The sequence below is a fragment of the Zosterops lateralis genome (genome assembly GCF_965231275.1).
Source record: "Zosterops lateralis genome assembly, chromosome: 28".
NCBI lineage: Eukaryota > Metazoa > Chordata > Aves > Passeriformes > Zosteropidae > Zosterops > Zosterops lateralis.
Window position 1 is genome coordinate 3,859,307 of NC_139788.1, and position 12,186 is coordinate 3,871,492.

Sequence of the window (12,186 nt, forward strand, 5' to 3'; positions counted from 1 at the left end):
AGATAAAATCTGGATATTTATGTAGGTAAGTCTGGATATTTGTCCTGGACAGATCAAAGAGTCTTTGTCATGCTCTGAGAGCACTGGCAGTGCCAGACTCCTGCCTGCTGCCTCACAGAGCTGTCCCTGGGGGAGGAAATGGAAGGAAATGTCAGACCCTGACCCAAGGGACAGGCAGGGACAGCAGCCAGCCCCTCCTGTGACCCTGCAGCCCCTGCAGCTCACACCACAGCCCGGGGTTTACCTGCTGTTCAGGGTGGGGAGTGGAGTGGGAAGAGGCAGATCTTCAGCTGGGATGAGGGATCTTCCTGTTGGATCCTGCCCCTGGTACTTGGCAAGGACAAAGAGATGGCAAAGGGGCAGATCTTCACTGGTGACTGAGCAGGTGAAGCTCAGGTCACTTAAAGCAGGGTCTGTGTGGGGTGTTGGCTTTGCTGGCAGGAGTCCTGGGCCTTGGTCACTGCTCAAAGGTTCTGGGGCTTCCCCTTCCCCTTTCCTATTTCCCTTCCCCTTTCCTTCCCCTTTCCCTTTCCCTTTCCCCTTTCCTATTTCCCTTTCCCCTTTCCCCTTCTCCTTTCCCTTCCCCTTTCCCTTTCCTATTTCCTTCCCCCTTTCCCCTTCTCCTTTCCCTTCCCCTTTTCTTTCCACTTTCCTTTTTCCCCTTTCCCTGTCTATGTTGTAATTACTAATTGAAATCCCTCATCAGTATCGACCAGGCCAAGTTTTCTCACTTTGTGCATGTTGGAGACATTTCCAGCCATTGAATCCATTGCTGTCAATGGATCAGGTGGGGGATGAAGCAGAGTTTGTCTCTCCACCTTGAGTCAGTGCAAATCAAATGCAGAATTTTTGACTGGAAGTAGTCAGGAAAATGTGTGTTCATTAATGTGCTTTGATAAACAAGGAAGTTTAAAGTTTGTCACTGCTGATGGTAAAGCTGATGTGCTACAAGAGATTCTCTAAATGTTCTTTACAACAACACACAAGGAATTTTTTTGTGTTTTCCATTATTAGTCCTGGAGCTCTCCTGCCTCCTCATCCAGCAGGGGAACAGGAGGGAATCCACCTCGCTCTCCCCTCATTTCCTGTGAGCCTCCCCTCCCAAACACTTGTCCCGTGGTCCCACCTGCTCCGATCCCGGCGGCGCTGGCAGCTCTGCAGATGGCAAAGTGCTCCGTAAATCTGCTGGAGTGATTGGGAATGGCACAGCGAGCACCTGGTGGGAGCCAGCGGGACACCAGGATGACTCTGATAACAATCTGTGTTTAAACAAACAGCACTGAGGGCCGGGAGGGCTGAACCCCTCCTGTGTCCAGGGCAACCCAGGGCAGGGGTGGCACAGGGGACACTCAGGTCATTTGTGCCACAATCTCCCTCCCTTGAGCTGCCTCAGCTGGGGTGGAGTTGATCCACCAGAACAGATAGAGCCAAAATCATGGATTTAATGAATCCAACAGACTTTTTGTGGATTTCTTATAGATGTTTTGCAGGGATGATGGGTGTCGTGGTTTGAAAGCAAAACGAGTGAGAGGCTCCAAGTCAGAAATACAGTTTAACAAGAAGAAAGGGAAAAAGGTAAAATAAAATAAAATAAATGCAATAACACAAAGGAGCACTGACAGAGTCAGAACACACCCTGAGCAGGGTGGGGGGAGCAGTCCAGGTGAGGGGCTCTTCCTGAAGCAGTGATCCCACAGAAAGGTCTGGGAGCTCTGCTCCTCTGGGAATCCAGTGGCTCAGGGCTGCTTGTCCTGTCCCAAATCCCAGATTCTCTCCAGGTGGGAATGCTTGGCTCCTCCCCCTGGGCATTGGGAGCATCTCCCAATGGGATGAGGAGTCGTGCAGTGGCTCCTTGATGGCCCATTAAACAGAGAGAGCTCCTGGAGGGAGTTCCCTGTGAGTCCTGGGCAAGGCATTGATGGGCCATGAGCAGAAGAGCCCAAAGGAGGGGCCTGGGAAAACACTGCCCCACCTGGTTCCAACAGCTCATGGTGATGGGGATGGGATAAATACTTTGTGCACATCCTACAGCACAACCCAGGACAGTGGGAAGGGTATTTGTTGTTATAACAAAAGTTGGGAAGAGGAGCACTGGGAATGAAGTTGTGCTGGATAGTGTGGGATCTGGGCATGGAATAAAGTCTGGGATGTGCTTTGGGCTGGGCTCAAGTTGATTTTCCTCCCGGGGCTGCTCTGGGGCTGTGCTTTGGGTTTGTGCCGAGCCCGGGGCTGATGATACAGAGGTGTTTGGTTAGTGCTGAGCTGGCCCAGAGCCGAGGCCTTTCCTGCCCCTCCCACGGCCACGCTGGGGAGGGATTTGGGAATGTGGGGCAGGTTGGGAGGAGACCTGACAGCGACAGGTGACCCCAGCTGACCAGTGGGATATCTCAGACCGTGTGACATAAAATGAGTGCACAAAGGAGGGGACATTTGGAATGATGGCATTTCTCTTCCCAACTGGGAGAAGAATGTTTTGGAATAACTGCAGGGCTCCCCATGACTCCTTGATCCCACAGGGAGCTTGAAAGAAGAGCCTTTGGGACAGTCTGGTTGTGGTGTAATGAGCTCAAGAGAAGGGGAAATCCTGCTTTCCCTATTAAACTATTTTAATTCACGAGTTTTCTGGCTTTTACCCTTCTACTCTCTCCCTGATCCCAATTTGGGGGCGGATGAGGGAGCAGCTGTGGGGGGATTGGGGTGACACTGTGAGTACAGGAGGACTGGAGCCCCAAATCTGGCAGCTGCTTTTAGGACCAGCGACTCCTCCAGCAGTTCCCAGCACAACCCAGGCAACATTTCCTTCCCAGCCCTTCCCAGCAGCCAGAATCGCTGGCCTCTCCACATGCCAGGGCTCTGTCATGCTCTGCTGAGACAGGACATCTGTGCAGTGTCATGTTCCTGGGATGTCACATCCCTCCCTGGGAGGCTTTTGGATGTCACCTGCAGCCGGACATTTCCTGGGGTGTTTTTCTCCGCCGCTTGTCAGAGCTGCTGTGAGCTCTGTGCTCTCCTCAGGCTCAGGCATGGAGCTCAAACCCAAAGGCTGACAAAGCTGGAAAGACTTTTTTCTAAGGCTTGGAGGAGAGGAGGGAATGTGGCAGGGGAGGTGACAGGTCCCAACACGGGGGTGAGGCAGAATGACCATCCATCCACCCCAGTGTCCAGCTGGGCTTGGGCTCCGTGTCCAGTTCTTGATGTGTCAGATGTGGAACAGCTGGGCAGAGTCCAGAACCTCACCAGGGAGTCAGGAGCATCACTGAAGAGGGAAGCATCGAACAGATTGGGCTCATTAATTCCCTAATTGTGCTTCTCAACATTTTTGGGTCTGTAGATTGCAGCGTTCCCAGTGTTTGGTGCCTTTCTTCCTCTGTAGGTGCTCGTGGCATTTCTAGAGAACTGAAAAAGCCTCGTGTCTGTTCTCCTTCCCTCTCCTGCCTTTCACACATCCCTAGAGGGTTTATGAGCTGCAGGTTGAAAATCCCCTGTCTGGGCAGAATGAACCTTTCTCTGAGGCCACGCAGGGAGAGAAAATGCCGTGGTCTGAAGCAATAACAGGAGGGAGGAGAAAATTCCATGGTCTGAAGCAATAACAGGATGGATCTGACATGGATCCCTGAAAGGCAGAGCTGGGATGGTTTTGTCCAGGTTTTTCCGAATCTGAAACACACAAATGTCATTTGGAAGACACGTTGGGAATGTTCAGGTGATGCCTGAGGACGGGGCAGTGACACTTGGCATTTCTAAACTCCCTTTTCCTGCACAGTCTTGGTGGTTTTCAGGTGTGTGGTGGCTCAGTTGGAACTTTTGTGGGATCCTAGACATGTGTAGGAAATTTTCACGATTATCCAGGACATTTTTGATTGGGAAAAGAAGGGAGAGCAGTAGTAGGGATAACTTTGGCATCCTTTGCTCCTCTCTTCTCTGAAGATGGAATTGCTGGGCCGGAGCAGTGCCAGGTGTGGGAGCTCAGCCTGGGCAGCACTAAAGGGACAAAGGGGTGACAGGGGGGAGTGAGGGACCCCTGGGCTGGCAGGGAAGGGCTGTGCGTGCCCACAGAACTGTGGTGTTCAGGGATTTGTCCAGTTGTGCAAATCTGGATGTTCTCATTGAGCTGAGCTGGGGGTTTGGGTTCTTCCCAGGCTTGGCAGTGCTGGCAGGAGCTGAATTCAGCTCAAATGCACTTTTCCTGCCCTTGCAGTGCCCAGCTCATCACTCCCCGTGCTCAGAGGGAAGCGAGCTCGGGCTGCCTGAGATGGAAATCATCCCCTTGATGATGCTCTTGGATCCACGGGCTTTTGATTAAGTTATAGTTAATGGAATGACTCTGCATTATTTATTACCCAGCAGGCTTTGATGGGAGACTGGAGGTTAAGCTCCAGCTCGGAGAAGGTGAATCCTGAGGGCAGCAAAGGCTGGGATTGATCAAACGTGGAGGTGCTTTCCCTGTTTGCTCAGTGAAATTGGGTGAGCTGGGAGTAAACTACTCCCTGTTTGTGATCAGCTGTAATGACTTGCTAAACCACCGTGTAAGGAGCATCTTTAGTGTCTGATAAATGATTCACAGCACTAAACAACGGGCAAAGGAAGGTTTTTTTCCTATTTAGAAGGCAGAGCAAACAGTGAGGAGGAGTCTGTGTGTGTGGGTTTGGTGAGGGGCTCTGGGAGCTGAGCAAACCTTGGACAGGCAGAGTTTGCCCCTGAGATTTCAATGTTTGGACGTGGCTTTCACTTTGCCTGGAGAAAGCGTTTGTTTTTGATGTGCCTGCACTTGCTGGAATGGGCTGTAGAACAACACGGAATAACAGCATTTCTGTACTAGGAACAGTGACTCCAGCAAATGGCAAAACCCCAAACTGCTGCATTAGGGAGGAGGCAGCCCTGGATCCTCCATCAGTGATGCTGCTGAGAGCGAGGCACTGAGCATGATTTGATATTTGTTCCCACGGAATTGTGCAGTGACCATGCATCAGCGTTTGCTAAATTAGATTTTGTTTCTGCTGAGGAACAAAGTGCAGCGACTTGTATTTCAGGAAGCACTTCAGAGATAAATTCAGTCTCACTCTCTCTCTCTCTCAAGCTTTGCTTCCTTGGATAATAACACGGTGTAAACCAACAGCTACAATTCATCCTGGGTTTACACCACCCTGGATCTGGCCTGGGATTTCAGTTTAAGGAATTACAAGTAGGTGGAAGATGATTTTTTTTTTTTCCTGCTCGTTTCCTCTGCACTTGTCACGTCAGACGACGCCTTTGTTTGTTGTTGTTGTTTACCTCCTGACAACCTGGGGGAGGATTGTAGTGACACACTTGGGATGTTCAAGTTTATCTCAGCCTGGAGCTGCTGGAATTCCCCATCCTGACCTGGAGTGTTGCTTATTGGAAGGGAATAACAAAATCCTGTTGCTGTGAGTGTATTTTAGGTGTTGAATCTCCTGTTTTTCTTGCACATAACTCAGTGGGTTTGGTCACTGTGCAGTGACTGTCACACTGTCACCTCAGGACACTGAGGATGTTGGTGTGGGAAATAGAAAAAGCAGAAAACTTTCATAGCAGTGTGGATGTAGAGTTGAAAAGGTACAAGAATGAGGGTACAGAACAGTAAGGCTGTGGATTGTGGTGTGCAAAGTTAGGCCTCAACAAGTAGAAAAATATGTTAAACAAGATAATAAAAAAATTTAATAATGAAGCTCTTTTAACTTTTTCTGTTTCCTACAATTCCCCCTCTCGGTTCAACCACCAAAAAAACCCTCGTAATAACTTTATCAATTCTTAACTCTCCAACACTACCAAATGCAGCAGGAGCTGCCCCAGTGCAGTGACTGGGGTGAGCTGGTGCTGCTCCAGAGCCCGGCCAGCCCTGCCCCTCTAAACCTGCTCTGACTGGCACCAGAACGCTCCTGCCTCGTGTGTCCAGATGATTTTGGATTTACAGTGGGACTAAACCTCCCACGAGCCTCTGGAGCTCGTCCTGTCAAAAAAACTCTGGTTTGGAGCACAAGGATGTTGTTCCTGCTCCTGCCACCCTTCCTTTCTCTCCATGGCAGCCCCACAGCGAAGCCTGGAGGGGTTTGGGACTCTCCTCTGCTCAGCTGAGATTTATTTTTCAGTGCTGCAGTGTCTGGTCATGTTAAGTTTTGTGCCCTGTGGATTAAAGTGTGTGTTACAAAGTGCCCTGGGCAGCCCGTGGTTCGGTTATTGCAGGGTAAATATTCCATCATTTCCCTCGTGAGGAGCCCAGGGTGAAGCCAATTAGTCTGGGGATTGTTCAGAGAGTGCCTGTTGCACAAAAGAGCTGTTGGAACTGGAGGCTTGGCGCACTTGGTTAAACCAAGGTGGGAAAAAATTGAAAAATTGATTCACCATCAGTGAATTGTCGTTGGTGGTGGCCCAGATAAAGATGTTTTCCCAAAGTGTTGTGGGTTTTCTTAAAGGATTCAGTGATTTTGGAGGTTTTTTCCAGCCTAAAGGATCCTGTGGTTCCTTGGGTTGTGGTTTTTCCTTGCCCTGGGGTTGGGATCCCTTTGGAGGAATCCCAGGCCTTGTCCTTGTCTGAATTTCCTGCAGTAAAACAGCACTGAGGGATTCATTTCAGGGCTCCCCTCCCAACAAACCACTCTCCAGAATTGAGGGGAGGTGCTGGCAGAGCCCAGCCTGGGCTCAGCTCTGTTTTCCCTCATCACAAATAGGACAAATGCCCACAAACCCATCCCTGTGATGAGCCCACCCTGAGGAATGTGAGCCCATGGAGAAGGGATGAGGAGCTGCAGAATCCACAGGAACACACCTGAGCTGAGGTTAAAAGCAAAGCTGGAGGGGTGGGGATGATGCAGCACATTCTCATCTCTGGGTGAGGAGTTGAAGGTGCCTCCTGTCAGACTTTGACAGAAATTTGGGGAGAATTGTCCTCTGCCAACTCCAAATCCACCTGGAACATCCCAGCACAGGCACCGGCGCTGCCCTTTCATATCTTTCTACTTATTTGTGCTCCTGGGCCAGAGGGATAAAGGGAATTGTTTCTGCAATCTTCACAGGAGAAATTTTGAATTTTAGATAAGGTTTTGTCAGTCAAGGATGAGCTGAACTAACTCAGACCTGGAAGCAAATGATAGAACACATAAATTCCCTCAGCTTCCCGGATTTCTTTCTGTGCCTGATGACTTTTTCCAGCAATGTCCAATATAAATGAAGTTCCCTGCTATTACAGCTATTACAGAATATATTACTGCCCAGTTTGGCAGCTTTTGCAAAGCTGTTCTTTGTTTGCAATAAGCAATTTTCTTTTATCTGTGCCCGGAGCACCTCTGGGTCAACATCGTGAACATGCAAATATTTCAGTAGATTGATTGGATGCATCATAAAACTCTGCCTTATTTTTCTATTATTTATTTGCTCTTTTCAGATAGATTTATGGCCATTCGTGGCACAGGCAGTGGTTTAGGGAAGGATGGGCTGAGTTTGTGGATTTTGGAGCTTCTATATGACCTTGGAAGTGTTTGGATCGTGGTCCCTCTGACCTTGAATTTATTTCCTGAGCTTCGTGCAGCCTTGGTAGCTTTTCTACCATCAGGAAATGGAGAGATACAGCCTCTTTAATTTCCCATTTGCCTCAAATTGTTCTGATGAACTTCTGATTAAAATAAAAATGAGCAGGAGGGACAGTTCAATATCCCCCCCCCGCTGCCTATCGAGCGTCGCTGTGGTAGGAGAAAAGGATTCGATGGAATTGGAGAATGGAACTCGTGGATCTTGGGTTGTTAAACCAAACTGGGCTTCATTTCACTCCTCTGTGATCACAGGAATATTCCCAGCCCCGTGCAGCTTTCTGGCACTGAGCTTTTCCAGTGAACTCCCCAAAGTAACTGGAGCCCAGGTGGAGGAGGGAGGTGGATCACTCTCTGATGCAGCTCCCTGAGAGAGGCAGAAATGCAAAACACTCCAGTCAAGGAATCCTGTGCCTCCCTCCCTTTCATCCCTGGTGGATTGTGGGGCTGTCCTGCCTCTCATTGATCAGATAAACGTGCTACAAAAAGCCTCCCTGGGTAGTAAATAGGATGGGCCGTTTTAGATTCATCAAACCGCCAACTCCGTCGTGTCTTGCGGGGAGAAGTTCCACTGAACGTTTTTTTTTTTTTTTTTTTCTGCACCCAAAGTAGGTCAATCTAATTATAATTGGCTTTAATGAGCACCACTCCGCAGTTCTGTACCTGTAGCTGCTTGGCACTCAGAAGTGCAAATGGCTTTGAAAGAAAAAAAAAAAAAGGCAAGGAGAAATCAAAGAAGTAATTTTTACTCTAATGCATTTTGACTTGGGAGCCTCTGTTGTCACCATCAGCAGGGTAAACAGTCCAGCATGGGTGGGAAAAGCTGGAGCAGAGGATAAAGGTGAAACTCAGCTTTTGGGCCACAGGATTGGCCTTTCCAGGTGTCTGGAATTTGGCTTTGTGTGGAGGAATTCTTCCACTAAACTTGGATCAGTTTGGAGAGAATTCTTGGTGCTTCCCAAGACAGCCAGGTACAGGAGCAGTGAAGGGAGAGGGAAACACTGAAGGGAATTTGTCATTTGAGCTGTTCCCAAAACACATTCAATGTACCTGTGTCCCCAGGGAGAAGGAAATCTCATTTCTCCTGTCGGTGTACATCGTTTATCTTTGGGCTGCAGCGTTCCCAGGTACTGCCCTGGGCAGGGGAGATGGATGGGAGAGAGGTTTGAGGTGTTTCACTGCTGTTACAGGAGGAGGGTTTGTTCTCAGAAGATGCAGCTGTGCAGCAGCTCCTCAGAGAGACTGACTGAAGGTGTTGTGTGTGTTGAGGCACAATGAGGAGCACAGACCTTTCAGAACTGCCTGAGAGGAACCAGCAGCCCCCCAGGGCAGGCTCTGCCCAGGGATTTCTTCCCTGTGTCCCCCCATCAGGTCTGGCAGGGCTCTGAGTGCTGCTGCTGCTTTTTGTCCCAGTGATCCATTCCCAGGATCAGGAAATGCTCAGGGCTGGAAGGACCTTCCAGGATGGTTTGTTTGCTCCAGCCTTGCCCTGTGTCCTGCTCTTTTTGGGGTCACTGCTGCCCTTTGGCCAGGCAGGTTTCAGGCAGCCTTGGCCAGCCAGGCTGCTGGGGGTGGCTCAGCCCCTCTCACTGTGTGAGTCAGGGTCAGGGAGGGCTGTGCCTGCACCCTCAGCCCTTCCTCTGCCTCCTGTGCAGGTGGGATTGGGGCAGGAGGGGACACTCAGCTCTGGCATTGTCCCTGGAATTGAGGGAAGGGGACACTCAGCTCTGGCATTGTCCCCGTGCCGTAGTGTGACCCAGCAGGGCCAGGCACAGGTGAAATCCCAAATGCACGGGGTGTGTGTGGTGGGAGAGCTCTGGGTTTGGTGCTGGGCTGGGGAAGGGTGGCTGAGGAAGGAGCTGTCCCCAGGGCCAGGCTGCAGCTGTGGATCCAGCTGTGCTCACAGCTGCTGGGAGCAGAGCCCAGGACGTGTCTGGGGGTTTGGGCTCCACATCCCTGCGGGGAGGAAGCCAAAGCTTCATCCTCAGTTTTACTTTTCTTCATTTCTCGGGACAAAGAAACCTGGTGGGAAGAGCCCCGTGCGCTCTGTTGGGATGGTGAGGACATTCACTGTTCACCTGACAACCCTCTGACTTTGTGCTTTTTGTCTTTTCTCTCGCCAGCCCAGAACTGCAGCCACACATTGCAGGGCCCAAACGGGACAATACAGAGCCCAGGCTTCCCCTATGGATACCCCAATTATGCAAACTGCACGTGGACAATCACTGCTGAGGAGCAGAACAGGATACAGCTTGTTTTCCAGTCCTTTGCATTAGAGGAAGATTTTGATGTATTATCCATCTACGATGGGCTGCCTCAGCAGGGGAATCTGAGAACGAGGTACAGTGCTCATTACAGTGATGTTTATAAACATGTTCCCCCTTCCTGCCCCTGGGATCAAATCTGGCCTTGCTCGGCTGTTTATGCTGCAATAAACTGGGAGTGCTTCTCCGTGAGCAATTCTTACAGTTGTTTTGATTTCTTATCTCTGATAAGGCTTGAAATGTTTCTCTGAACGCCTGACAGTAATGATTTATCAAGGCTCATCCTCGACATCCAGAGGAGTTAATTAGCAAATGGAGCAGGAGGGAAGCAGAGTTAATGTGCACAGAGTTTCCCTCAGTCCAGAACGAGACTCCCGGAGTGGGAGGTTGGGCTGTGGGGTTCAGTGATAGCTCTGCCAAAGGTTTTGTGGGTTTTCCCCAAAATTTGGGCTATTCCAGCCCACCCAGCAGCTGGACAGGGCTGCATTCCCTCCCATCTCTCACATCTCCAGGGGTGAGAAGCGTTCAGGAATCTGGTTCAGTAAGAAAACTCCCCGTGGCTTCTCAAATGAGGCTTTTGAGTGTTAAAATACTTTTTTGGAGGCTGGTTTTGATGCGTTGCTGTGGCAGCAGATGCCCCGGGAGGTGTCAGCTGTGTGTGGAGCAGTGCTGATCTCAGCCCTCTCAGCTGGGGACACGGCTGGAGGGGCTGGTGGCAGCTCCAGCCTGTCACTGAGACATTCAAAAAACTGATCCCAGGCTCTGGATCCCTTGGCAAGGATGTGGAGCTCTGGAAAATCGATTTTCCTTCAATCCACTCGAGTTCAGGACAAACCCATTGACCTCAGTGTCTTGTCTAAAGCTGAGTGGAACATCTGAGCTGCACCCTGGTGGAAATCAGCTCTTTATGTAGATTATTTCAGGTATGCAAATAAATCATCTCCTCATTTGGCAACTGTGCTTGAGAATCACTTTAATTACGGGACCTCGGAGTTTAATCAGGAGGTTCAGTGCTCTGCTTTGGGGATAATGGAAAGGTGGAAAAATGAGGGTAAAATCCAGCTCGGGGAAAGTTTGTGTGGTGAGGAGTTGATGCTCACAGGAATATTCTGGTTGTAAATAGAAGTAGCAGAAAATCTGAGCTGGGGCTCTGCCCTGGGGATCTGTGGGCCCTGAACTGGGGGAAGGGGAGGAAAAAGGTGAGAAAAAGTCCTTCCTTTGCATCCCTGGTGAAGTTCAGGGGCAGTTTGGGCAGGTGAATTTGAGCTGGGGATGGAACCAGCAGCAAAAGCCACGTGGGAATGAATGTTCCACCTCTGAGGAGGAGCTCAGGAAATGGAGTGTATTTAGGGCAGGGAAGTGAAATAAAGGGGGGAAGTAAAGAGGGGGATTTCTAGAGGTCTGGGAGCACTTAGGGCTTAGAAAAGTAAAAGATGAACTCCTGCATGGTGGACATGAGCTTTCTTCCCTTGGACATTTCTGGATTAGGAACTTCTAAGCCTGGAGCTGGATCTTTTGGGCTGTTTCATCTCTTAGTTCACCAGTTTTAGTGTTTGGGCAACGCTCTGATGCACAGGGTGGGATTGTTGGGGTGTCCCCTGATCCTCGTGGGTCCCTCCCACCTCAGGAGAGCCCAGATATTATTTTTGGTACATCAATGTCACCACATTAAACTCTTTTAACCATTGCCTAACACTGGGTTACTTTTTTTTTTTTTCTCCTTCTTTCTCCCTTTTTTTCCCTCTTTCTCATGGCCATCAATTTTGCTTTCTTTTCCCTGCCTGCTTTCCAAATGTTCTCCATTCATCACCGAGGCACAGCCCTGGAGATGGATGGCCACGTGTCACTCCTCGGAGCTCACCCAAAATGAGCTGTGAGCAAGGGGAAAAGAAGGGACAACTGGATTTCTTTGCTTCTTCCCCGCTCAAAGTTGTATTTTCAGGTCTCTCCCAACCCAGGCCACTCCAGGATTTCCTGGGAAGGGGTTAATGTTGTGTTCATGGTGTGCTGGCAAACACCCTCTTGTCTTGCAATTTAATGTGGTGTGAAGGTTCCCTAATAGAATAAGAGCAGCCCTAATCCAATGAGGCATTTGCTAATAAACAGCTTTACTGGATATTAGGGAATTTGCATTGCGTGTTTGTGATGAGGACGTGAATATTAAATGGGTTTCAGTGCCTTAATTTAGACATCCAGGGCTGTTGTCATCTCTCAGTGCCATGACTTTGCTTTGTTTGCTAAAATCAGAGCTCGTTTCCAAGCCTTTGCTATTTCAGCTTCTCTCCAATAATCGGGGTTTTTAGAATCCTGGAATGGGTTGGGTTGGAAGGGAATTGAAAATTCCATCTCATTCCATCCCCTGCCACGGGCAGGGACTCCTC

The 12,186-nt window shown here is 49.7% G+C and overlaps 1 protein-coding gene across 1 annotated transcript in view; it reads left to right on the top strand.

The window, feature by feature from the left end:
- Positions 1-12,186, top strand: part of CSMD2 (CUB and Sushi multiple domains 2) — a gene marked incomplete at both ends in the record, with an annotated part of 295,395 nt that overhangs the window by 17,811 nt on the left and 265,398 nt on the right. The window contains 1 exon segment of the mRNA XM_083879352.1: positions 9,665-9,881. Coding sequence (XP_083735478.1) covers positions 9,665-9,881 — 217 coding nt within the window.